Below are 25,325 nucleotides of genomic sequence, written 5' to 3'. Positions count from 1 at the left end.
GCTGCGCCTCTTGTCACTGTGGTCGTTATCAGCGTCATTTGCTCACTACTTTATTCCCAGCACCTAGAACAATACTCAACAAAGAGTTATCGAATGGTGGAATAAGAGAATTGTGTTCAGTAGCACACTGATCGTTCTTCAGCTCCGTCAGACGGTGAAGCCCACTCTAGAAGCTGAAGGTGTCCTTCGCACCTGTATGCCCCCGGCCTGGTACCCAGGAGGCAGCCTGGGCTGCATAATGCTTGCTGTCCCACAGGCAGACAGAGGGTGTCCCTCCCAGAGAGTGGTGGAGTATGGTGCCAGGTGGCAGAAGCTCAGGTTCAGGTGCCCTCCCTGACCAGGTGTGCAGCGTCGAGCAGGTCAGAGAGTGATGCTTCCTGCCTTTCTCATTTCTATAGTTTAAACGGTGGGACAATAAGTGGGTGGGAAAGTTCTCTGTAAAATACTAAGTGCCAGCTGGTCACAGTAGCTCATGCCTATAATCCCAGCACTTTGGGAGGCTGAGGTGGGTGGATCACTTGAGGTCAGGAGTTTGAGACCAGCCTGGTCAACATAGTGAAACCCTGTCTCTACTAAAAATACAAAAATGAGCTGGGCGTGGTAGCAGGCACTTGTAATCCCAGCTACTTGGGCACTCCAGCCTGGGCGACAGAGCAAGACTCCATATCAAAAATAAGATAAAATAAAATGTCAAGCATGTCCAGCTGCTCAGAGGAGCATAGTTCACAACCATCATTGTTAGTACAGGTTTTATTACCATTTTGTAACTAACATTGCCTGCTTCATTCCTGGCAGACGGAGTTAGAAGCCAAAAGTGAAACCAGGCAGGAAAATTACTGGCTGATTCAGTATCAACGGCTTTTGAACCAGAAGCCCTTGTCCTTGAAGCTGCAAGTAAGGACTGCCGCTGCCTGCCCCGGCCAGGGAGCCCCGGGGTCTCCTCCCAGAGCACCTCTGGCCTCCACCATGCTCTGCCTCTTGTTACCTTTCTGGTGACTCTGGCATGCCAGATCCTGTGCCAAGCCCCGGTGGGGACAGAAGTGAGAACGAGGGAGTATTTATTCTGGTGAGGGGGACAACAAGTGGTCTCTGCCGTGCGGGGCAGAGACCACTGAGCCCACAGTAGAGCGAAGCCTGTGCCCGGGGGCCGCTGTCTGCCCAGCACGTGCAGGGACAGGGTGGTGGATGAAACAGCCTCCTCTTAGTGGATGTTCAAGTTGCTTACTGTTTCCAGGTTTGCAGACAGAGTGGCAGTGAACCCCTGGGCCTATCTATCTCTGTGTGCCTACATATGCATTTCTGTAGGAATAATCCTGAGTACGTTCTATGTATTGTGTTGTTATATTCAAACCCTTCATTTCCCGTTGTAAGTGGGTTCTTTTCTTCCTTCCCACTCATGGTACGCTTTTCCCTGGTCTGTCTTGCAGGAAGAGGGCATGGAGCACCAGCTGGTGGCCCTCCTGGAGGAGCTGTCGGCCGAGCACTACCTGCCCATCTTTGCCCACCACCGCCTCTCACTGGCCCTGCTGAGCCAGATGAGCCCCGGGGACCTGGCCAAGGTGGGCAGCAGCTGTCCATGGGGAGGGTGGGGAGGGTGGGGAGGGATGCGCAAGGCCGCTGGCCTGACCAGCGGGGGTTGACCTGCTCCTCGTGGAGTTCTCAGTGAGGCCTGTCCTTACCTAATGGCCTAGGCCCACCTTGTTTCCACATGGCCAGAACGCATGCCCATCTGCCCCAGCCGCCTGTGTGTGACCTGGACACCATCTCACTGGGAAATCCTAGGGAGGTGGGTCCTGCTGACCTGCTCAGACTGGATCTTCAGACTGGAGGGACAAGACAGGCCCCTGGATTGTCCGATCTAGCCTCCACCCTGTCCCTCGGTGTGACAGACCGTCGTGACCGCAGCACTGCCTGAGCCCCTATTCTGGGCCCAAGCTGGGCTCTTTATGGCACATTAATCCACTTACTCTCCAAAACAGAATTATCATCGCTGTGCCAGCTAATACCTTCGTACCACCCGCATGTGCTGGGCATCATTTTAAGCACTTTTCGTATTTGAACTCACTGAATCCTCTCGACGGCCCAGGGAGGGTACAGAGACTTATCATCATCTTTCAGATGAGACCCAGTAAGGCAATAACTTGGTCTAAGGTCACACAGCAGAGTGAGACCTCTACCCCTAGCAATCCAGCCCCAGAGTTCCTGTTCTTTGCCATGAGACTGTCCTGCCCCTCCCTGGACAGATGCAGACGCCAAGGTCCAAAAGGACTGGATGGCACTGAGGGTCACAGGCCGTGCTGCTTAGGTTCCGAAGGCTGAGGGGCTGTGGGCTCAGGTGCTGCTGCTTAGAGGCTTGGCCTCAAAGGCTTCTCTCCTGCCCCACCTGGTGGGAAGTGGCGTGGGGTGTGCAGGTGCAGCCGGGTGCCGGGAAGCAGTCGCTAAACCACGGCTGTTGCTAGTGCTGCTTCCCTTTGGGCCTCAGTTTCCTTCCCACCCCCACCACGCTGATTGTGGGGCTGAGGCCTGAGGAGGTTGCCCTCGCAGTGATGGTGCCGCACTGCCTCATCCTGACCCCGGGCCCCGCTAGGCCCGGTGCTGGTGCTTCTGTGGGCGGGGCCTGCGCCAGGTGGCTCGTATCATTTAGCAGGCTCCCGGCAGCCTACAGTCTGCTCCTCCCTGAACTGTCACAGCTGGGCGTATCAGAAGCTGGCCTGCAGCACGAGATCCTCCGGAAGGTCCAGGAACTGCTGTATGCAGCCAGGATCCAGCCAGGTACCAGCGCAGCTCCGGCCTCCTCCGGGCAGGGCTCCAGCCGAATGTGTGGCTGTGGTGGGGACAGTCATTTGCTTACATTTCAGGATGAGTCCTGAGGGCTGCTTCTAGCCCCTGCCCGCCGGTAAGGTTCCCTCCCAAGGACCAGGCTTAGGGATTAGTGAGCCCATTTTACAGATGGGAAAAACGGGCCACCAAAGTGGGGAAACAGGGAGACCTCCAAGTAGCAGTGAAGGGCCCTCCCGGCTCCCCGTCCCTCCTTCCCTCAGCCCACCTACATGCTGGGGTCCACACACTGAGGGACCCCGTCCCTCCTTCCCTCAGCCCACCTACACACGCTGGGGTCCACACACCGAGAGACCCCGTCCCTCCTTCCCTCAGCCCACCTACACACGCTGGGGTCCACACACCGAGGGACCTCGTCCCTCCTTCCCTCAGCCCACCTACACACGCTGGGGTCCACACACCGAGAGACCCCGTCCCTCCTTCCCTCAGCCCACCTACAGACGCTGGGGTCCACACACTGAGGGACCCTGTCCCTCGTTCCCTCAGCCCACCCTACCGACACTGGGGTCCACACACCGAGGGACTTTGGACTAGAGGGAGAAACAATCCGTCCCCAGGGCCTGCTGCGTGCCCAGTGCTGGGCCTGAGGGGTGCCTGTGGGCGTGGAGAGATGTCCACAACAGGCTGGGAAGGGGTGAAGGCAGGTCGTGAGGGCCGTGGGGAAAAGGGGCAGTCGTGGGGTCCGGGGTCTGTTGTGTGCTGACCATGACTCGGGAGCCTGGCACCTGCCCACGGCCGTGCGGGAACCATGTTGCAGAACCTCCGAATCAACCCCATGGGGGGCACTGTTGTGGTCCTCATTTTCAAGATAAGGAAACTGAGGTGGAGAGAGATTAGCATGTCCCCTGTCAGGTCCCACTGCTGGCACTTGGTGGAACCACTGGGTTTGACTGCCTCCCTGGGGAAAAGGTGAGGGGCCAGAGCAGTGGTGAAGGAGAGGGCAGGCTTGTGCAGCCGGGCTGGGTGAGCTGCAGCCTAGCCGGCTGTGGGCAGGGCATTTTTAGCCAGAGCCAAGGAAGAGGCGAAGCAGCCGGGGCAAAGATGGAGTTCCTGGACTGGACCTCAGTGGGGAGGCCCAGGACTCCAGGAGGCTAGGCGGACTGCAGCCCATGATAGCTTCAGACGCCAGTGCTACGGCCACTTTACTCCAGGGACACTGACTCAATCCCCCAAAAGTCACTAAACTTAGTTTTTTGATATCAAGTCATGTGCGGCATAGGCCCCTTCTGAATGTTCCCAACCCTTCAGCTCTCAGACTGGAGATCAGGAAGAGTTTGCCATCAGGAGCTGGGGTCACCCCCAGCAGACAAGCCTCACATGAGCAGGAGTCACAAGCAGGTGCCCCTCACGGAAGCAGGGTGCAGTGCCTCTGAGCCCAGTGGTCCTCAGGACTGACTGCTTCTCACTCTTTGGGTCATCTAGAGCTCACAAGCAGGCCTTCCTCTCCATAGCTGATCGGCCACAAGGGCTTCCTGCTTGTGCCAGTTGGCAGGGGAAGGGGCCGTGGTGGGATCCAGCCTCAGTTTCAGAAGGCACAGGAAACCCTCAATTTCCTGACAATTCTCTTATTATTCCCAGAAATCGGTATACTTTATATCAAATATAGAGGCTGGGGTCGGGCGCGATGGCTCACACCTGTAATCCCAGCACTCTGGGAGGCTGAGGTGGGCGAATCACCTGAGGTCAAGAGTTTAAGATAAGCCTGGTCAATGTGGTGAAACCCCACCTCTACTAAAAGTACAAAAATTAGCTGGGTGTGGTGGCAGGCACCTGTATTCCCAGCACTCAGGAGTCTGAGGCAGGAGAATTGGTTGAACCTGGGAGGTGGAAGTTACAGTGAGCCAAGACCACGCCCCAGCACTCCAGCCTGAATGACAAAGTGAAACTCTGTCTCAAAAAAAAAGCCAAAAAAGCAAATAGAGAGGGGTTGCCTCTGAATGTGTTTTCTTCAGTTATCTAAGTATAGACAGATCTCCAGTGGCTCATGGCTGTAGTCCCAGCATTTGGGGAGGCCCAGGTGGAAGGATCATTTGAGCCCAGGAGTTTGAGACCAGCCTGGGCAACATAGACCCCTTCTCTACACAAAGTAAAATAAAATTAGCTGGGCCTGGTGGTGAACTTCCTAGTTCCAGCTACTTGGGAGGCAAACATAGGAGGATCACTTGATCTTGGGAGGTGAAGGCTGCAGTGAGCCATGATTGCGCCCCTGCACTCCAGCCTGGGAAAGAGTGAGACTGTTTCAAAAACAAAACAAAAAAATCGAAAAATTAGCCCCAGCTACTCTGGAGGCTGAGGTGGGAGGATTGCTTGAGCCTCAGAGGTTGAGGCTGCAGTGAGCTGTGATCATGACACTACACTCCATCCTGGGTGATGGAGCAAGACCCTGTCTTAAAAAAAAAAAAATACACACACACATATGTATGAGAGCCCCCTCAAAATGGTGGTTTGGGGGCAGCACTGTTACCTTTAGAGGATCTAGTATTGTAACAGCCTTTAAAAAATCTGTAGTATTTATCCTGTTATAAAAAAAAATAATGCTTGTAATTCAAGCCATAGAATAAATTAATAACATGAACCATGATCAGAAAGGGAACCAGGGATAGAGTCAAGGAAGTGGGTGGCTCACATTGCATGATAAAAAAAAAGAAAGAAACTTAGCGGCCAGGCGCCATGGCTCACGCCTGTAACCCCAGCACTTCGGGAGCCAAGGCGGGCACATCACCTGAAGTCAGGAGTTTGAGAATAGCTTGGCCAACATGGTGAAACCCCGTCTCTACTAAAAATACAAAAATTAGGCATGGTAGCGCGTACCTGTAATCCCAGCTACTCAGAAGGCTGAGGCAGGAGAATTGCTTGAACCCAGGAGGTGAATCGTGCCACTGCACTCCATTCTGGGTGACAGAGCAAGACTCCATCTTAAAAAAAAAAGAGACTTAGCATTTCGTAAGGGCTGTTTCTGATGTCCTAGCAGGGGATGCCGGCTCCAGGGCAGAGCAGCCAGCATGGTGGGGACTCTGTGGGGCTGGGGGCGGGGGAGCAGCCTTGGGGGGTCCTCTCATTCTGCTCCCCTGGGTCGCCTGATGGGCAGTAGCCCATCCTGTCTCCTGGACAACCAGGTGGAGAAGCTGAGAGCCGGCCCTGGCCCCAGGGCTTCAGTACTGCAGCTGCACCACCAGATGGCCACGTGGCCCTGGGCCAGTGACTCCCCCCATCTGAGCCTCAAATGCCTCATCTCTGAAAGTGCCGAGCCCTTGCAGGGTGGCTATGAAGGGTCCTGGGGACATTAGAGATCAGAGGACCCAGTTAACAAGCTTTGCAGCCATCCCTGCAGAGAGAAACTGCACTCCCTGCACTCCCCTTCTACAGATGGGAAATGAGGCGAAGAGAAGAGAAGAGGAGAATGTGGGGCAAGGAGAGCACTTCCCCAGATCTGAGTGCAGAGGCTCCCCCACCCTCCAGCTCACTCACTGTGGGGATAGGCTGGGCCACGAGGAGCCCCTGGGGGTTGGGGTCATCGGGATTGACCCTGGCTCAGTCTGTCTATCTGGTCTCCACAGAGCTGAAACCACCAGCAGGTGAGGTGCTCACCCCCACAGCCCCCCAGGAGCCTCCAGAGTCCGTGAGGCCGTCGGCTCCCCCTGCAGAGCTGGAGGTGCAGGCCTCAGAATGTGTGGTGTGCCTGGAACGGGAGGTAAGTCTGGGTCTCCCACTGCGCCTGCCCTGCCTGCGGCTGCGTCACCAAACTCTCCAGGCACAGGGGTTGCCTCTGAATGTGTTTTCTCCAGTTACCTAAGTGTATCGTGTCCATCTAGAAAATTTGGAAAACACAGAAAAGCAAAGAATGCAGGAAATAGAAATGACCCCCCGATCCCACAACCCAAATATGAGCCATGCTCACATCATTTTCCAGACCTTTTCCTTTTTGTTCCTACTTAATAAATACATTAGGAAAAAGTCTTCCAACTCGTGAAATATCAACAACATGATGTACCCTGCAGAGGCTTTTAAAAAAATCTTTTGGCCAGGTGCGGTGGCTCGAGCCTGTAATCCCAGCACTTTGGGAGGCCAAGGCAGGTGGATCACCTGAGGTCAGGAGTTGGAGCCTGGCCAACATGGTAAAACCCCGTCTCCACTAAAAATATAAAAATCAGCCAGGTGTGGTGGTGGGCGCCTGTAGTCCCAGCTACTTGGGAGGCTGAGGCAGGAGAATTGCTTGAACCTTGCAGGTGGAGGTTGCAGTGAGTCAAGATCCTGCCACTGCACTCCAGCCTGGGTGAGACTCTAAAAAAAAAAAAAAATTTGAAAAATTCTTGCAGAATTAACACTGATTGTAGAAATTACACAGAGCAGTAAATGAAATACAAATCGTCCTCTGCCTCCACTGAGGGATCCTACTTAGAAAAGCAGCCATGTTTGCAGTTTGATGATTCTAGGGTCTCCAATTGACCCGGGTCATGCCATGATACAGATGGACCTGTTGGTTCAAAACTAATCCCTGTTCTGGGGCCCTTGGCATTCCAGACAGCTTTGAGCGGCACTTGGATCAGTTCCTAAAAGCAGAAGATGCTCAGGCAATGGCTGAGTGTGGTTCTGAGTCAATGGCTGCTGCTCCAGGTTGGGATCATTTTCAGACTGAGGAGTTCAGGGCCTGGGCAAGTGCATCAGCAAGAAAGAAGCCTGAGCACCCTGCACAGCCGCCGGCAGGGGCTGCTGGATAGACCTCGGCCCCTTGTCCGGAGGGCCCGAATAGGGGCCAGGTACAGTGGCTCATGCCTGTAGTCCCAACACTTCGGGAGGCAGAGGTGGGCAGATCACGAGGTCAGGAGATGGGGACCATCCTGGTTTTTTAACACGGTGAAACCCCATCACTACTAAATATACAAAAAATTAGCTGGGTGTGGTGGTGTGTGCCTGTAGTCCCAGCTACTTGGGAGGCAGAGGTTGCAGTGAGCTGAGATCAGGCCATTGCACTATAGCCTGTGTGACAGAGCAAGACTCCATCTCAAAGAAAAAAAACAGTTGTGGCATATAGGTATTTTTATTTTTTACAGACTTAGAGAAATAGACAGCAAACTGCTAACAGAAGGGCTAGGTCACCCCTTTCGTCCATGCCTGTTTTGTTTCTGTGGCGTTCAAATGCCTGGGCGCTCCACTGTCAGGTGCTTATGGTAAAGAATAATGCAGGGGGCCGGGCATGGTGGCTCACGCCTGTAATCCCAACAGTTTGGGAGGCCCAGGCACTTTGAGACCAGCCTGAAACTCCGTCTCTACTAAAAATACAAAAAAACTAGCTGGGCATGGTGGCGCGTGCTCGTAGTCCCAGCTGCTTAGGAGTCTGAGGCAGGAGAATCACTTGATCCCAGGAGGACAAGGTTGCAGTGAGCCAGGATCGTGCTACTGCACTCCTGCCTGAGTGACAGAATGAGACTGCCTCAAAAAAAAAAAAAAAAAGAAGGACCTGGGGCCTGGGACTCCTGGAACGCGGCAGTGCTGGCCACACGTTCCCACTCTTCCTCCCCAGGCCCAGATGATCTTCCTCAACTGTGGCCATGTCTGCTGCTGCCAGCAGTGCTGCCAGCCACTGCGCACCTGCCCGCTGTGCCGCCAGGACATTGTCCAGCGCCTCCGGATCTACCACAGCAGCTGAGTGCTGCCCGCCCACCTGGGCCTGGCCCTGCCTCGGTCACTGTGAGCCCAGGCTCCTGCTCAGGCTTGCGCCAGCCAGACTCATACGAGGTCCCTCCTACCCTGGGCCCTTTCCCCACTGCCCAGGAGCCCCCACCTTGAGCTCCAAGCGCCTCTGGGCCAGGTAGAAGCTCTCCTGATCCATGATACCACCAGTCTGATTGGTCCCTGGGGCTGGGGCTGGAGAGGCTGGGGCTGGAGAGGCCACTGCACCACCACCCGAGCCTGGGAGCCAGCATCCCAGCCTAATCACCGATCTGCCGCCCCAGTTCTCTGACTGAAGGTCATTCTGCTCCTTCCGGAGCTTGGGTCCTCATCTGGGGACCATGCACAGTCCTGTCCCGCTCTGCATGTGGGGAGTAAGCAGGAGGGCCCAGCTGGGTGAGGGGAGGCCGTGGCCATGGGGGGCCATCCTGAGAAGGCAAGCAATGCAGGCCTATGCTCACAGTGGTGCCAGCACCCCTGGGCCTCCCTCTCTGCTGCTCCCCAGCACCCTGGGGCCCTCCTGCTCTCTGCAACTGTCCCTCCTCACACCATGTGGCTTGATCCAAAGCAGGAGTGTCAATAAACCCATGTTCAGTGCGCTTCTGGCCAGAGTCATTTGCAGGGTCCTCATGGGAGCCCGGGAATGGGAGGGGATGAGGTCTGGGGATGGGGCTAGGACAGAGGGCACCTCTTCTTGGGGAAGGAACCAGGAGCGCGCTGCCCCTCAGTTGAAAGGAGAGGTCGGTAGAGCCATCTTGAGGTGGAGAGGCTGGGGCCCAGAGGGAAGGCACCGAGAGGCAGCCAGGGCCGATGATGGTTGCAGCCTGTGCCTCTGTGAGTGGAGGAGCCCTGTGGGTGGGCTGTGTGTTCCGTACATTATCTCAATGAGGCAGCTGAGGCTGATGGGGGTAAATGTCTAGGCCTTGCAACTGGGACACGGTGATGTGGGGTTTGAGGCCCAGAAGCTTCCTCACCCTCAAACCTGTGCAGTTGTGCAGATTGGTCACTGCGCAGTTCTAGGAGCCATATACGCTTGCACTCGCTGCAGGGCTGCACGTTGATTATGCATTTTCTGGCAGATGGTGTTGAGCCAGGGGAGACTCGACCTTGGGCGCATGGCAGGACTGCTGAGAGCACCTGGGCTCTACCTCTAGCTCAGTGACCCTGCCCAGTGTTTGGGCCTCAGTTTCAGCTAGTGGCCTCCAGGGGGCGCTGAGTGCTTGCCCCAAGTACAACATCCACAGGAGTAGGCAGGAGGGTTCAGGTTCTGGGGTGGCAGAAAAGTCCCTATGCCCAGGCCTGTTTCCCCGTCCCTGAGACCATCATCAGTCCTGTGCACGGAACACGGGTGAATACTCTGTTTTGTGAGTCCTGTTTCCCAGGCAGGAGCTGGGTGGCCTTTTCCCATGTCGGCACCCTCGGTTCCCCCTCCTCCCAACTACCTCCTGGGTTCAACTTGCCAAGGGGGAGAGATCGAGGCAGGTAGAGCTACCTCCTGGAGCACAGCGCTTTGCAGATGTCCTTCTGCTCTCACTAGCCCAGGGAGGCCTCATGGAAGAGCCTGCGGCTCAGTGACCTGCCAAGGACAACAGCAAGCCACAGCTGCATCCCTGTGTTCCGGTACGTTACCCCGCTGAGGCTGAGGGGAAATACCACGCAGCCCAGTCTTGCACCTCGGCCTTTGTTGACCGAGGGAGGCTCAGGCCCAAGCCCTAGGATGCTGCGGACAGGCCAGCACCAGGAAAGCCAACGTTCCCCAAGGTGACTGGCTGCCACCCCACCCAATAAGGACATGCTTTTACCCATAGGTGGGGCAACCTACCCCCAACAGCTGCAGGGGCTTGAGGGGTGTTCCAATGCCCCATAAGCTTGGCCCAGTTTCCCCACCTTCCTAGGCCTCAGTTTACACATTGGTGAAATGGTGGTGACAGCAGTGTCCATTTTCTAGAGCCACCGCGAGGCTCCTGTTCCTGCACACACTGCGTTTGGCCCCCAGTGAGCACTTGGTAAACACTAGTGTGTGATCTGGAGTGCTGAAGGGGCTGGCTGTTTGGGTCCAGCCCGGTCCTGGGCCCACCCCCACTGTGAGCACCCAGGGTCCCGAATGGCCCTGAAGCTGCTGCCCACCGCTGTCCCTCTCAGCCTCGCCATTGCCCAAGGCTGCCTCTACCCCTCAGCACCACTCAAGGCAACTGGCTTTAAATAAAGCGTTTATTGATTAGTAGAAGCATGAACAGCGTGCATAATATTTTCAATACAATATTGGGGGGATGGGAACCCCCCAAAAGGCACTAGAGGCACAGATCTTCAGTACGAGAGGGGAAGAGATGCGCTGGAGACCAGGGCTGGGGGCGCTGGGGGACTAGGGGGGGGTCCCTGAGTGCCAGGTACCACTGTGGGTCAAGGCCCCTCCTCTGGGAAGCAGGTCTAGGGCACGGAGGATGCAGGGCTGGGAGGAGACCCCACCTCAGGACCCTGAAGGAGCCCATTTCGTCCCTGCCCCACTGCAAAGCAGCATGTGAGGAGGTCTGGGGGGCTCTGGGGTGGGAGTTGCCAGGCCGGGGCCGTCCTGGCTTGACCCTTGTCCCAGGAACAAGAAGCTGAGGAGAGACAACAGCCAGACCCAGAGTGACAAGGACATCCAAAGAGGGGCCTGGATTTTCAGGGGAAGGTGACTTGGTGACTGAGAGGCATCAGAGATCAAAGCACAGCCGGACCCCAGACCCTCAGGGAGCGCCCCATACCCCTCAGGGGCCCCGCCCGGCTCCCCAGGCAACCAGTGAGGTGGCTGATAAGACAGTGGAATCCAACCCCACTATACCCCTTGCTCCCACTCCCTCCCCAAGCACCAGTGGGACGGGGATCGGAGGGAGACCTGTGGGGCGGGCAGGCAGGACGGAGGCAGGCTGGGGCCGGAGAAGCGGGTGCACAGGCCCGCAAAACCTCAGGCTCCCCACAACCCTCACAGCCATCTCAGCCTCATTCACTCACTCCCAGCATCCCTGGGGACCCCTCCTTCTCTCAGAACACTTCCCCTCCTCACACCTGCACGTTCTGGGCCTTTCTCATTCCACCCACCCCGCAAGGCACCCCCTAAATCCCATCCCTCCCCCCAGCACCCCCAGCCTGGCTCCAGCCTGAAGACCCCCTCCTTCCCCTTCCCTCCGGAATGGTGGGGAAAGTGAGGCTGGGTCCACCCCTAACTTTGGAAGGAGCAGGGCCAGGGGCTGCAGCGCTCCCCCGTCCCCATCCTAGCCCAGCCAGCCCCTGGGTGAGTGGGCAGGAACCCACTGGCTTCACAGCAGCTTCCACCTCCCTCTCTCCAGGAAGGTTAGCAGCAGCACCCACGAGGGGACAGAGGCCACAGAAGGACAGGAAAGGAGGGGCTTTCCACTTTCCAGCCCCCCAGCAGTGTCCAGCCCTCGGCACAAGCAGGAAAACCCCAAAACCAGCCCCTGCGTTTGAGATCATCCCATAGAAGAGAAAACAAACAGGGAGCAATAAAGTGTTGGCTGAACCCAGTAAAGTGACTCAGGCAGGCCCGCTCCTCCCGACCCCTGGCGGTGCCACACTGCCCTGTCCCGCCTCCACCCACAAGGCACAGACCAGGGTGCCCTCCCCAGAGCCAAACCTGCCTGGGCCCCGAAGGGAGTGGCCTGTGCTGTGTGCAGCAGGCTGGGACCCACGGGCCTAGAACTCAGTCTGCACCCCTGCGCTGTCCTCAGTGGTGGTGTGGAGGGCGGGGTGGCTGCTGGGGCTGGATACCTGCTCTCCGGTCTCCTGGTCACTGGGCTTGGGAGGCCCAAAGTCCACAGCCTTTCCAGGCAAGACATGCTGGAGGGGTGAGTCAGGCGGCGAGGAGGCCTCGGGGGCGGCCTCGGGCTGGGGACTCTCCCTGGCGAGGGCCCCATTAGGCAGGGGGCTGGCCGGCGGGGAACTCTCAGCCCGCAGACCTTGGGCCAGAAGGCCTCGGATCTCAGTGACACTGTCCGGGGACGTAGGTGATGGTGACTCAGGGCCAGCCTCGAAGGGCATCCCTGCCTCCTCATCCTGGACCACGGAGACCACCTGCTTGGCACGCCGTCGCTTTTCCGAGAGGGTGGCTGCCTCCGGGGGGCTGGGGCTGGGGCTGGGGCTGCCGCCCCCACCGCTGTTGCTGTACTCCTCACTCCAGTCGATGGGGGCGCCCTCGGCCAGCAGGTGCAGGTTGGGGTCGCTGTTGTGCATGACCATGCTGTCCCGGTACAGGTTGTGCTTCCTCTGCACCGCGGCCTCCTTCACAGCTGCAGGGCCACAGTGGGGGAGTCAGGACACAGCACTGATCCCGCAGCTGCCCCGTGCTGGACTCTGCTCAAAGGAGACTGGTCTCATCCCGCCCTGGGTGTCTGTGGACGTGACTCATTCCAGGCCTCATTGCTGAAAGCAGCAAGGCTGTGATGCTAACTCCAGGCCCAGCCTGGTGACCACGTGTCATCTCATCACTCATCTGACCCTCCCAGCAAAGACAAGGACTGAAGAAGAAACTAAGGCACAGAGATGCAAGGCTAAGGCCACTCCTGGGGCCACACACTGAACAGTGGGCTTCACCCAGCCCCCAAGTGCAAGTCTTTTCTTTGTGCCTTAGCTGACCCCCTCACCTGCCACCACCTCTCAGCTGCCCCCCAGCATCCTCCCGGCCACAATCCTGCCCTGGACGGCACCCACCCTGCAGGATGTCCTTCATGACAGTCTGCAGCACCACCTCCTCGTACGTGTTCTCCACCAGGATGAACCTGGCAAAGTCCTCGAAGATCAGCTCCTGGAACCGGGGCAGCTCCTGCCCGGGTGGGGTGGCAGAGATGAGAGGTCAGGGCCAGGGGTAAAGTGAGGTCTGCACGCTCCATCCCCCACCTGGGGCCCACACGGCTGAAGCGGGTGGGGGCCGCTCACCGACTTGCAGGTGGGGGCCAGCTTCTTGAGCAGGAACGGGATGCTGATCTGCAGCAGCGCCTCCCGGAAGAACCTCTTCCGCACGGAGCTGCTGTCGTAGTCATATTTCTGCAGGGAACGAGGGGGTCAGGGACCCGCCAGTCATGGACTCCACTGGCCCTGAGGTTAGGACGAGGCCAGTGGTCTGACCCAAGCCTCCAAGTCCTCATACACACGAGAGGACCACGATGCCTCCTTGCAGGGACAGCAGTCCTAGTGGTGGCCGGGGATGGGGCTCAGGGCTCAGGGCTCAGCCTCGCCTAGGACGGTCCAGGGCAGGGCATGGGGCCGCTCACCTTCAGCACCCGCTCCAGGACCCGCTGGATGGACTTGCACAGCTCCTCCTTGGTGGGCCCCTTCCCCAGCTCCTGGTGCAGGAGGGTCTCGAAGGTATACACAGCATTGTCCATTTGCTGCGGGGCACACCATGGACACATGAAGCCCCCAGGGACACCACAGCCCCTTCCTGGATGCTGCTGAGGGGTCCTCACCCTCAGCCAGCCTCCCACCCCGAGGCCTGCCAGGGCAGCATGGTGAGCGGTCTGTGCCCTCTCACAGCACTGCACGCTGGGGCCAGTCCCTGCCTCAAGGCCACAGGAAACGTGGGAAGGGGCTAGGGGGAGCAAGGAGAGCTTCCCGGAGGAAGGGGTCTCTAAGCTGAGACCTGGGAAATGAGTCAGAATTAGCCGTGTGGGCAGAGGCACAGATGTTCTGAGCAGAGGAGGAGATTGCGTGCCTCGCAAGCGTGGCTACGGCATGGCAGGGATGGAGCAGAGGGGACCCCCCCGGTGAGGGGGCCTGTGGAGGGCAGTGGGTAGAGTGTGGGTGGGGGTGGCAGTCTCGGGTCTACCTCCCGCATGTGGATCTGGGCTCGCTGCTTGAACACCGACGTGCTGGACACATCGAACCGCTGCTGCAGCCCGTCCAGCCGCAGCGACTCCATCTTCTCGTAGCAGCTGTGCATCTTCAGGGGGTGGAACGCCAGCCGGGACAGCTTCTCCATGTACTGCAGGGGTGCGACGCGAAGACTGAGCGGGGCCACCCCATGGCCAGGCAACCCCCACACACATTTTACCTGGGTCTTCGAAGTCCAGGCCCAGGGGCTGGCGCCTGCTGCCAGAGATGACCACCTGGTGCTGGCACAAAGGTAAACCCAGGAGAACCCAGGACAGAAGGATGAGGCTCTGAGGGCACAGGGGGCACAGCATTGTGGAGAGGCAGCCTGGGTGCTGGGAGAAGCGCTTCATCCCTCCTGGGCTGCTGGGTGACCTTGGCCAAGCCATTTACCCTCTCTGAGCCTCGGTTTCCCCAGCTTCAGAATTGGGAGTTAGCTTTCATGCTCTCCAAGGTCCTCTCTAGGTCTCAGATTCTGTGATTATTATGGTCTATGGACCCCTCATTTCAGAGTATAGAGGATGAAACTAAGATACAGGATAAATTTAATCTGGCAACTACGTGGGCTCCAGGCTGCCACCCCAAGAAGGGGACTGTGGAAGGACATCCACCCCAAGAGCCAGGTAACTGAGGTCAAGGGAGGGCGATGGCTGTCTCCGTTTGGAGGGCGTGTGCCTTGTGAATTCTGCGTTGCCCATCTCATCGCTCCGCCTGAAGCCCTTCCATCCCTCTCCCCTCCTCTCCTTTCCCTCCCTCCTTCTCTTCTCTGTTGAATTCTTTTCTATTTTCTCACCACTCTTGGTTTATAAAGGCTGGTGGCGGGGAGTTGGTGTTCCCTCTTTCCTCTAACTGCAGGCCCCACGGCCTCAGCCCCCAGTCCCCAGCAGCCCCTCCCTGTCTACAGGGACAGCCTGGAGGGGAACGGCTGCCCTGAGTCACACAGTCAGGGCCCTCAGGGACAGACCAGACCCACACTCAGGAGACTCCCTCCCAGGGGGCGGTGCCAGCCTCACCTCGCCCAGCTTGTCAATGCCACCCTCGTTGATGACATTCAGGTTCATGTCCGTGACCTCCTTGAAGAAGACGTCCCGCACTTCAGTGAACCCCTGGCTGGTGGGCACCATCAGGGCCTCCAAGATGGACGGGATGTAGGGCTGGACGTGGTTCCGGACGCACACCTCCGCCTTGGGGAGGATGAAGGCTGTGCCCCGAGGGAGCCGGGTCAGGGGGGTCCCTGAGGAGCAGCTCCCAGCCCTCCTGGAACCCAGATGCTGAGGCTACTCTTTTACTATTACTATTGTTATATTCTTACTATTATTATTTTATCTGAGACAGGGTCTTAATCCAATGGGAGATTGCCCAGGCTGGAGTGCAAAGCTCCCTGCAGCCTCAAACTCCTGGGCTCAAGCAATCCTCCCACCTCAGCCACCCAATCTTGTTATCATTTTTATTTCATTTTAGATTCAGGGGTGCACGTGCAGGTTTGCTCCATGGGTGTATTGAGTGATGCTGAGGTTTCGTGTAAACTTGATCTCATCACCCAGGTAAGCACGGTACCCAAAAAGTAATTTTTCAGCCCTCCCCCAACTCTCTTCCCATTATTATTATTCCTATTAATTTTTGAGACAGTCTCATGCTGTTGCCCAGGCTGGAATGCAATGGCATGATCTCAGTTCACTGCAACCACTGCCTCCCGGGTTCAAGTGATTCTTCTGCCTCAGCCTCCCAAGTAGCTAGGAATACAGGTGTACACCACCACACCTGGCAATTTTTTCTTTTTTTTTTTTTTTTTTTTGAGACAAAGTCTCGCTGTCGCCCAGGCTGGAGTGCAGTGGTGCGACCTCGGCTCACTGCAAACCTCACCTCCTGGGTTCAACCGATTCTCCTGCCTCAGCCTCCCAAGTAGCTGGGACTACAGGCGCACGCCACCACGCCCAGCTAATTTTTTGTATTTTTAGTAGATGTGAAGTTTCGCCATATTAGCCAGGCTGGTCTCAAACTCCCAACCTCAGGTGATCTGCCCACCTCGGCCTCCCAAAGTGCTGGGATTATAGGCATGAGCCACCGTGCTCATTATTATTATTACTATTATTAAGAGGCAGGGTCTCACTATGCTATCCAGCTGGTCTCAAACTCCTGGGCTCAAGTGATCTTCCTGCCTTGGCCTTCCAAAGTGTTGGGATTACAGGCATGAGCCACCAATATTATTTTTAAAGAAAACCACTGGGGGCAAGATTAGCAAGCTGAATAATTCCAGAGAAACAGTGGATCAAGATGAGAAATCCATGCAGGAAAAATGACAAGGTGTTCTGAGATTGGTCCCTGATCTTTCCAAAACCATGATGGCAAAAAACTAAGAAAACTGCCATTTAACAAGAGATTAATAATCAGAATATATAAGGAGCTCAAGCAAGTCTATAGGGAAAAATCTCAGTAATTCAACTAAAAATAGGCAAAAAGGCCGGGCAAGGTGGCTCATGCCTGTAATCCCAGCACTATGGGAGGCCGAGGAGGGTGGATCACCTGAGATCGGGAGTTCGAGACCAGCCTGGCCAACATGAAGAAACCCCATCTCTACTAAAAATACAAAATTAGCCTGGCGTGGTGGCACATGCCTGTAATCCCTGCTACTTGGGAGGCCGAGGCAGGAGAATCATTTGAACCCGGGAGGCAGAGGTTGCGGAGCCAAGATCATGCCATTGCACTCCAGCCTGGGCAACAAAAGCAAAACTCCATCTCAAAAAAAAAGGGGGGTGGGGGTGGCAAAAGATTTGAATAGACATTTCCCCAAAGACATATAAATGGCAAACAGGCATATGAAAAGGTATTTGACATCACTTATCAGAGAAATGCAAATCAAAACTACAATGAGATGCTACCTCGCCCCAGTTAAAATGGCTTTTATGCAAAAGACAGACAGTAACAAATGCTGGTGAGGATGTGGAGAAAAGGGAACCCCCATACGCTGTTGGTGTGAAAGGAAAGTATCTTAGGCCCCCAAAATCACTAAGCTAAGGGGAAAAGTCAAGCTGGGAACTGCTTAGAGCAAACCTGCCCCCCATTCCGTTCAGAGCCGCCCCTCCCTCAGAGATAAATGCGTCTCTGATTGCTTCTTTAGGAGCGGCTAATCAGAAACTCAAAAGAATGCAACTATTCAGTCTCTTTTCTTCCTCTGACCTGGAAGTCCCTGCCTGCTTTTCCTTTGAGACAGGGTCTTACTCTGTCAACCAGGCTGGAGTGCAGTGCCTTGCTGTCGGCTCACTGCAGCCTCTGCCTCCCGGGTTCAAGAGATTCTCATGCCTCACTCAGCCTTTCAAGTAGCTGGGACTACAGGCGTGCACCACTACACCCAGTTAAGTTTTGTATTTTTTTTTTTTTTTTGAGACGGAGTTTCGCTCTTGTTACCCAGGCTGGAGTGCAATGGTGCAATCTCGGCTCACCGCAACCTCCGCCTCCTGGGTTCAGGCAATTCTCCTGCCTCAGCCTACTGAGTAGCTGGGATTACAGGCACGCGCCACCATGCCCAGCTAATTTTTTGTATTAGTAGAGACGGGGTTTCACCATGTTGACCAGGATGGTCTCAATCTCTTGACCTCATGATCCACCCGCCTCGGCCTCCCAAAGTGCTGGGATTACAGGCTTGAGCCACCACGCCCGGCCAAGTTTTGTATTTTTATTAGAGATAGGGTTTCACCATGTTGGCCAGGCTGGTCTTGAACTCCTGACCTCAAGTGATCCACCCGCCTCGGCCTCCCAAAGTGCTGGGATTATAGGCATGAGCCACCATGCTGGCCCATTTTACTTAAGTTGATTGATGTCTCATGTTTCCCTAAAATGTATAAAACCAAGCTGTGCTCTGACCACCCTGGGCACCTGTCATCCGGACCTCCTGAGGCTGTGTCGTGGGTCCATGTCCTCAACTTGGCAAAATAAACTTTCTCATTTAACCGAGACCTGTCTCAAATTTTGGGGGTTCACAGTGGGATGTAAATTAGTACAACCACTAAGGACAGATTGGAAGTTCCTCAAAAGCTAATAGAGCTACCATACGATCCACAGCCCCTGCTGGGTATCCACCCACATGAAGGAAATCAACCTGTCACAGAGAGACCTGCACTCCCGTGTCGGTGGCGGCTCTGTTCACAACAACCAAGATTTGGAAGTAATCTAAGGGTCCATAACAGATGATTGGATAAAACAAATGCGGTGCATATAGATAATGGAGTACTATTCAGCCATAAAAAAGAATGACATTCAGTCATTTGCAACATGGATGGAGCTGGAGGTCCTTCTATTAAGTAAAATAAGCCAGGCACAGAAAAACAAACATCACACATGTTCTCACTTATGTGGGACCTAAAAATTAAAGCAAAGTGACATTTTGGAGGGTGTCTCCCCTGTGGGGGCAACAAAAAAGGTTAAAAAAAAAAAAACAACCACCACCAAAAACCCAAAGCAATCAAACCTATGGAGATAGAGAGCAGAAGGATGGTTACTAAAGGGTGAGCGGGTAGTGGGGGGAGGGGGAGGTGGAGACGTTTAATGGGTACAAACAATAAAACCGTCAGAGGCATTTGAACCAGAGTAACTCCATCCTGAATAGGTGCTGGGTAAAAGGAGGCTGAGACCTACTGGGCTGCATTCCCAGACAGTTAAGGCATTCTAAGTCACGGATGAGACAGGAGGTCAGCACAAGATACAGGTCATACAAGCCTTGCTGATAAAACAGGTGGCAGCAAAGAAGCCAGCCAAAACCCACCCAAACCAAGATGGTGACGAGAGTGACCTCCACCAGTGCCATGACAGGCTACAGATGCCATGGCAACATCAGGAAGTTATCCTACAGGCTCTAAACAAGGGAGGCATGAAGAACCCACCCCTTGTTTAGCATAACATCAAGAAATAACCATAAAAATGGGCAAGCAGCAGCCCTCGGGACTGCTCTGTCTGTGGAGTAGCCATTCTTTATTCCTTCACTTTCCTAATAAACTTGCTTTTGCTCTATGGACTCGCCCTGAATTCTTTCTTGCTTGAGATCCAAGAACCCTCTCTTGGGGTCTGGATCGGGACCCCTTTCTGGTAAGAGAATGAATGAATAAGCCCTAGTACTTGATAGCACAACAGGGTGACTAGAATCAATAATAATTTAATTGTATACTTGGCTGGGCGCGGTAATCCCAGCACTTTGGGAGGCCAAGGTGGGTGAATCACCTGAGGTCAGAAGTTTGAGACCAGCCTGACCAACATGGTGAAACCCCATCTCTACATATTAAAAAAAAATTTTTTTTTAAATTGTACACTTAAAAAAAGAGCAGATGTGATGGCTCAAACATGTAGTCCCAGCACTTTGGGAGGCTGAGGTGGGGAGATCACTTGAGGTCAGGAGTTTGAGACCAGCCTGGCCAACATGGTAAGATCCTGTCTCTACTAAAAATACAAAAATTAGCTGAGTGTGGTGGCGCTCAGTGAGCTGAGATGGCACCGCTGCACTCCAACCTGGGCAACAAGAGCGAGACTCTATCAAAAATAAACAAAAAACAACTAAAAGAATATACTTGGATTGTCTGTAACACAAAGGATAAGTGCTTGAGGGGATGAATGCTCTGGAATTTTCTATGATGTAATTACTACGCATTACACGCCTGTACCAAAACACCTCATGTACTCCATAAATATGCACACCTACTATGCACCCACAAAAATTAAAAATTAAAGTAAAATAAGAAAACTGCCAGCCCAGAGGTGTCAGCAGTATTCTGCTTAGCTAGAAATAGACAAAAACTCCTTGTTGGGGGTGGGGGACGGGTCTTGCTGCTGCTTTTAAACAAAAAGAACAAGGCATTAGTAGATTCAGTGAACCTCTTGGTTTTACAAAACCTGGGCGAATCCTCTCTGGAATGGTGTGGCTGGCTCTGCATAATATAAAAGGCTTCTTCCTTGTAGGCAGGGACCATCTCCAGAACATTCTAACCAAAGCATTTCACCGAGGATATTTAGATGTCCACCCACACCCCAGCCCAGCTAACGTTCTTTGTTCCACACAAGAAATGTCAACTCTCAGTGTCCTGTCCAGCTCTCAGCCAGCACTCAGGGTCTGGCTAGTGAAGAATAACCCACAGGAGCCCGGCAAGGCCGCGCATGCCTGTAATCCCAGTGCTCAGGGAGGCTGAGGCAGGAGGATTGCTTGAGGTCAGGAGTTCGAGACCAGCCTGGACAATACAGTAAGATACCCTTCTCTTTTTAAAAAAATTTAAAAAGAGTTTTGTCCAGCCAAGACCCCTTCTCTACAAACAATTTAAAAATTAGTTGGGCATGGTGGCATGCACTTGTAGTCCCAGCTACTCAGGAGGCTGAAGTGGGAAGATTACTTGAGCTCAGGAGGTCGAGGCTTCAGTGAGCCATGATTACACCACTGCTTTCCACCTAGAAGACAGAGCAAGACTCTGGTTCTTAAAAAACAGGCCGGAAGCCGTGGCTCACACCTGCAATCCCAACACTTTGGGAGGCCAAGGTGGGCAGATCACAAGGTCAGGAGTTTGAGACCAGCATGGCAAAACCCTGCCGCTACAACAATGCAAAAACTAGCTGGGCATGGTGGGGCATGCCTGTAGTCCCAGCAGCTACTCAGGAGGCTGAGGCAGGAGAATTGCTTGAACCCAGGAGGCAGAGGTTGTGGTAAGCGGAGATCGCACCACTGCACTCCAGCCTGGGTGACAGAGGAAAAACTGACCTGGGAAAGCTACACTTGCCGAAAGTAAATGTACTATAAAATGACACATGATAAAATTTGTGATGAGTCAGAGATTAAAAGAAGGCTTGAGGCCAGGCTCGGTGGCTCACCTGAGGTTGGGAGTTCAAGACCAGCCTGACCAACATGTAGAAACCCCGTCTCTACTAAAAATACAAAATTAGCCAGGCGTGGTGGCACACACCTGTAGTCCCAGCTACTCAGGAGGCTAAGGCAGGAGAATTGCTTGAACCCAGGAGGCAGAGGTTGCAATGAGCCAAGATCACACCATTGCACTCCAGTCTGGGTAACAAGAGCGAATGAAACTCTGTCTCAAAAAAAGAAAAGAGAGGCCGGACGCGGTGGCTCACGCCTATAATCCCAGCACTTTGGGAGGCCGAGTCAGGTGGATCACCTGAGGTCAGGAGTTCAAGACCAGCCTGGCCAACATGGTGAAACCCACATCTCTATAAATAATACAAAAAATTAGTCAGGCATGGTGGCATGCACCTGTAATCCCAGCTACTTGGGAGGCTGAAGCAGGAGAATCGCTTGAACCCAAGAGGCACGGGTTGCAGTGAGCTGATATCACACCATCACACTCCAGCCTAGGCGACTGAGTGAAACTCCATCTCAGCAGGGGGGGTAGAAAAAGGCTTGAATCTACTGAACAAAAATTTTTATATTCAAGATCTGGGTTTATAGAAATCATAGCCACAAAACAACTCACAGGGGTTGGAGGACCACAGTGCAGATTTGACTCTAATTTTTTTTTTTCTTCCCAGGCAGTGCTGAAGAAATTGACTCTAATTTTTACAAATGATCAATGAGCAAGTCATTGCTGTGAAACTTACATGGATCATGGAGGGCCCATCGGACATGGGGGTGCCACCTACCTCGGATCTTGCTGGCAAGGTGCTCCTTGGAGGTGATGATTTGGTCCATGTCTGTGCGGATGATGGCCTTCATGGCCGGCCGTGCCTGCTGCACCTTGGCTAGCACCTCCTCGAAGCGTGCCTTAGCCTGTTCGTACACCATGCGGTACACAGCGTCCGAGATCTGTGGGCGGAGCAGCTGTGTCGGCACCGGGGCTGAGGGCACTGCGCCAGCTGCAGGTCCCAGCACCAGGGCTGAGGGCACTGCGCCAGCTGCAGGTCCCAGCACCAGGGCTGAGGGCACTGCGCCGGCTGCAGTCCCACCCCCGCTCCAGGGCCCCAGGCCCACCCACCTGGATCCACTGCCGCTGCCGCTCCTGTGGTTTCCCCTTCAGCCTCGGGGCGAGCTCTGCCTTCAGCTCGGGGCCCAGCTCCTCCATCACCAGGTTGCTCAGGATCTAGGTAGAGGAGGCACAAGCCAGGGCAGGGGTGGAAGCACGCTCAGGTAGCCTGTTTCTCTCCGCATTCTTGCAAGCCGGGCACTCCAGCCCCGACCTCCTCCAGGCCTGGCCCGTTGCTCCACCCCCACGCTGCCATCTCTCTCTCCTGAGCTTCACTCCCACAGGTCCTGACCGATCTGCCTGGGTGTCCTGCAGGATCCTCAGACTCGGGGGCCAGCCCCAGGGCCTTTGCACACGCTGTCTCCCCCACCTGGAATACCACACTCCCTGCCTGCTTTGTCTGCACATGGAAGTATGCATTGATTTGCTGAATGTCTGTTTCTCCTGCTAGATGGAGAGCTCCCTGAGGGCCAGGGATATGTCCATATGGTTCCCAGCTGTACCCTGGCGCCTCGTCCAGGGTAAGTGCTCAGGTGCTCAGTAAGTGATGAATAAAATAGCAAGTATCTCCATTTGCATGGGCCCTGCGCCTGTCCAAATCTGAGCTAGTCATCTTCCAAACCGGCAGCGCCCCCGCCCTCCCCTGCTGGGTCCTCACATGACTTCCGAGGTCTCCTCCCCAGCCCACCTGGCCTCACCTGCACCTCGTTCCCGCACAGCATCTCCCAGGTGCCATACAGCTCCTTGGACTGGCGGTACATGCGGATGGCGTCTGTGAACGCGGGGCCCTCCACCTTGGAGTCCTCGGGGATTCCTGCCCAGGAGAGGCAGCGGGAGAGGTAAGCAGATGGCCCAGTGGCCTCTACCAAGGCCAGCTGACAACTCACCAGAACCTCCCCACACATACAGCGTGCACCTTGGGAGGGGCGGCTGGGACCCCCTCACTGCCCTCGTGGTCATCAGAGCAGTCATGGTCGTATCTGATAGCAAGAGCGGTACTGACCTCACCACCAACAGCAGCGAGGCAGCCCCCCTTGCCTCCTCCTTAGCTCCTGAAATCCTCCCAACCACCCCAAGGCCTGGACACTATCATTCACTTTGCTTTACAGATGACGAGATAACCAGCTGGAGGCCAGGCCATGGGCCCAGGGTCACAGGGCAGAGAGTGGCAGAGCCAGGACTGGAAGCTCCCATCCCATGAGCGGCCACCCAGAATGGCCCTAGAGGCACCCAGAGACCCTTGTTCTAACCCCAGTTCCTCCCTTACTGCTGGACCACGGCCCTTCGAACTTTGCCCGGAACAGGCTAGACAGTAGCTATTCTCAGCCCTGCAGGCCATAAAATCCCTCCCGCAATGCTCGCCTCGACCATCACAGCACAGAAACAGCCACGGACCATCCAGAAACAAACGAGCGTGCCTCTACTCCGATAAGCTTTGTGGACAAAAACGCAATTGGCTGATTGGAGCCCACAGGCCATAGATTGCTGAGCCTGGTTCTAGATCCCTGAACCTGAGAAGGCCTGTTTCCTCTTCCGAACAATGGGAACGGTGACCGTGGCCTGGCCTCACAGACCCACTGTGGGGCTCCATGGGCCACAGTATAGGGACGGGAGAGCAGGGCCCAGCACTGCCCTGACCACACTTTTTATCAATAACTGAGGAGCCCGCTGGCTGCCCCACCAGGCCCAGGGTCTGTCCTGTTCACCGCCGAGTCTAGGTGAGTACCTGGCACAGACGATTGAATAACTTTGTTAAAGAATGAAGCTAGGCTGGGTGCAGTGGCTCACACTTGTAATTCCAGCACTTTGGGAGGCCAAGGCGGGGGATCATCAGGTCAGGAGTTCAAGACCAGCTTGGCCAACAGTGAAACCCTGTCTCTACTAAATATACAAAAATAAAAAAATTAGCTGGGTGTGGTGGTGGGCACCTGTAATCCCAGCTACTTGGGAGGCTGAGGCAGGAGAATCACTTGAACCCGGGAGGTGGAGGTTGCAGTGAACCGAGATCACGCCACTCTAGCCTGAGCAACAGAGCCAGACTCTGTCAAATAAAAAAAAAAAAAAAAAAAAAAATGAAGCCAGGCACACTGGCTCACACCTGTAAGTAATCCCAGTACTTTAGGAGGCTGAGGCAGGTGGCAGGGGGATCACTTGAGGTCAGGCGTTCGAGACCAGCCTGGCTGACATGGTGAAACCCCATCTCTACTAAAAATACAAAAATTAGCTGGGTGTGGTGGCGGACGCCTGTAATCCCAGCTACTTGGGAGGCTGCAGCAAAAGATTCACTTGGACCCAGGAGGCGGAGGTTGCAGTGAGCCAAGATTGTGCCACTGCACTCTAGCCTGGTGACAGAGTAAGACTCTGTCTCAAAAAACAAAAAAAAAAGGAAGGATTTGCTATTGATAACAACTAGAAAAAAACACCATTTCTGTATTTGTGTCACTGTTGGTGCTGTCAGTGGCCCAAAGGCCAGTGAGGTGGACTCAAGTGAGGTGTGGACCTCCAGACTCCGTGCCGGGGAGGCAATTGGCAGGAAGTTGCAAAATCTGACTTGGGGTAAGAACGTGGTTAAACATCACTGAGCCAGGCAGCAGGCAGGCTCCCCTGGCCGCGTGCCTCTGACCACTGTGTCCCCAGAGCCCAGGAAGGGGAAACGGAAGCCTGTGCATCAGAAACCCAAGGCTCCCACTGCCATGACTATGGGCTGAGTCACCACGGCAGAGAAAAAGCCCCTCGCTGGGTCCCTCCCTCCCCACACCCAGCTGACCACAGAAATCACTGCCTGTCAGAGCCACAAGGGAGCTGAGCAGGGGGAGGCCCAGTGCTCATCCCTACAGCGCAGCTGCCTGGACAGGGATGGGGGACTGCGGGAGTCTCACCCCTGCATTTCAGGGACCGGAAGTCAGGCAGGAGGGACAGGAGCAGGGTGGATGTTCCAGCCGGGGGTGCTGCCCACCTGGGCCAGAGGAGGTGGTCCCCCCCGCAACTCCAACAGCCTCTGAGGGCAAGATC

The 25,325-nt window shown here is 55.2% G+C and overlaps 2 protein-coding genes across 5 annotated transcripts in view; one reads left to right on the top strand and one right to left on the bottom strand.

The window, feature by feature from the left end:
* LRSAM1 (leucine rich repeat and sterile alpha motif containing 1) overlaps positions 1-9,107 on the top strand; it is a 49,280-nt gene extending 40,173 nt beyond the window's left edge. For all 4 annotated transcript variants that reach the window (XM_064377797.1, XM_021674040.2, XM_021674038.2 and 1 more), the window contains 5 exons: positions 796-894; positions 1,428-1,559; positions 2,691-2,772; positions 6,396-6,529; positions 8,360-9,107. In XM_064377797.1, the coding sequence (XP_064233867.1) occupies positions 796-894; positions 1,428-1,559; positions 2,691-2,772; positions 6,396-6,529; positions 8,360-8,485 (573 nt within the window). In that variant the 3' untranslated portion in view covers positions 8,486-9,107. The remainder of the gene's footprint in view (positions 1-795; positions 895-1,427; positions 1,560-2,690; positions 2,773-6,395; positions 6,530-8,359) is intronic.
* A 1,598-nt stretch (positions 9,108-10,705) lies between these two features.
* NIBAN2 (niban apoptosis regulator 2) overlaps positions 10,706-25,325 on the bottom strand; it is a 64,904-nt gene continuing 50,284 nt past the window's right edge. Inside the window, exons 6-14 of the mRNA XM_021674042.2 lie at positions 23,012-23,127; positions 22,326-22,430; positions 21,994-22,156; positions 15,384-15,571; positions 14,327-14,482; positions 13,773-13,889; positions 13,438-13,545; positions 13,213-13,324; positions 10,706-12,791 (exon numbers count right to left, since the gene is read on the bottom strand). Of these exons, the coding sequence (XP_021529717.2) occupies positions 12,199-12,791; positions 13,213-13,324; positions 13,438-13,545; positions 13,773-13,889; positions 14,327-14,482; positions 15,384-15,571; positions 21,994-22,156; positions 22,326-22,430; positions 23,012-23,127 (1,658 nt within the window). The 3' untranslated portion in view covers positions 10,706-12,198. The remainder of the gene's footprint in view (positions 12,792-13,212; positions 13,325-13,437; positions 13,546-13,772; positions 13,890-14,326; positions 14,483-15,383; positions 15,572-21,993; positions 22,157-22,325; positions 22,431-23,011; positions 23,128-25,325) is intronic.

Source organism: Aotus nancymaae, unplaced genomic scaffold (assembly GCF_030222135.1).
Source record: "Aotus nancymaae isolate 86718 unplaced genomic scaffold, 86718_ANA_hifiasm-v0.15.2.pri h1tg000003l, whole genome shotgun sequence".
Taxonomy (NCBI): Eukaryota; Metazoa; Chordata; class Mammalia; order Primates; family Aotidae; genus Aotus; species Aotus nancymaae.
The sequence above is the reverse complement of the archived record's forward strand: the minus strand, read 5'-3'. Positions and strand labels throughout refer to the sequence as shown.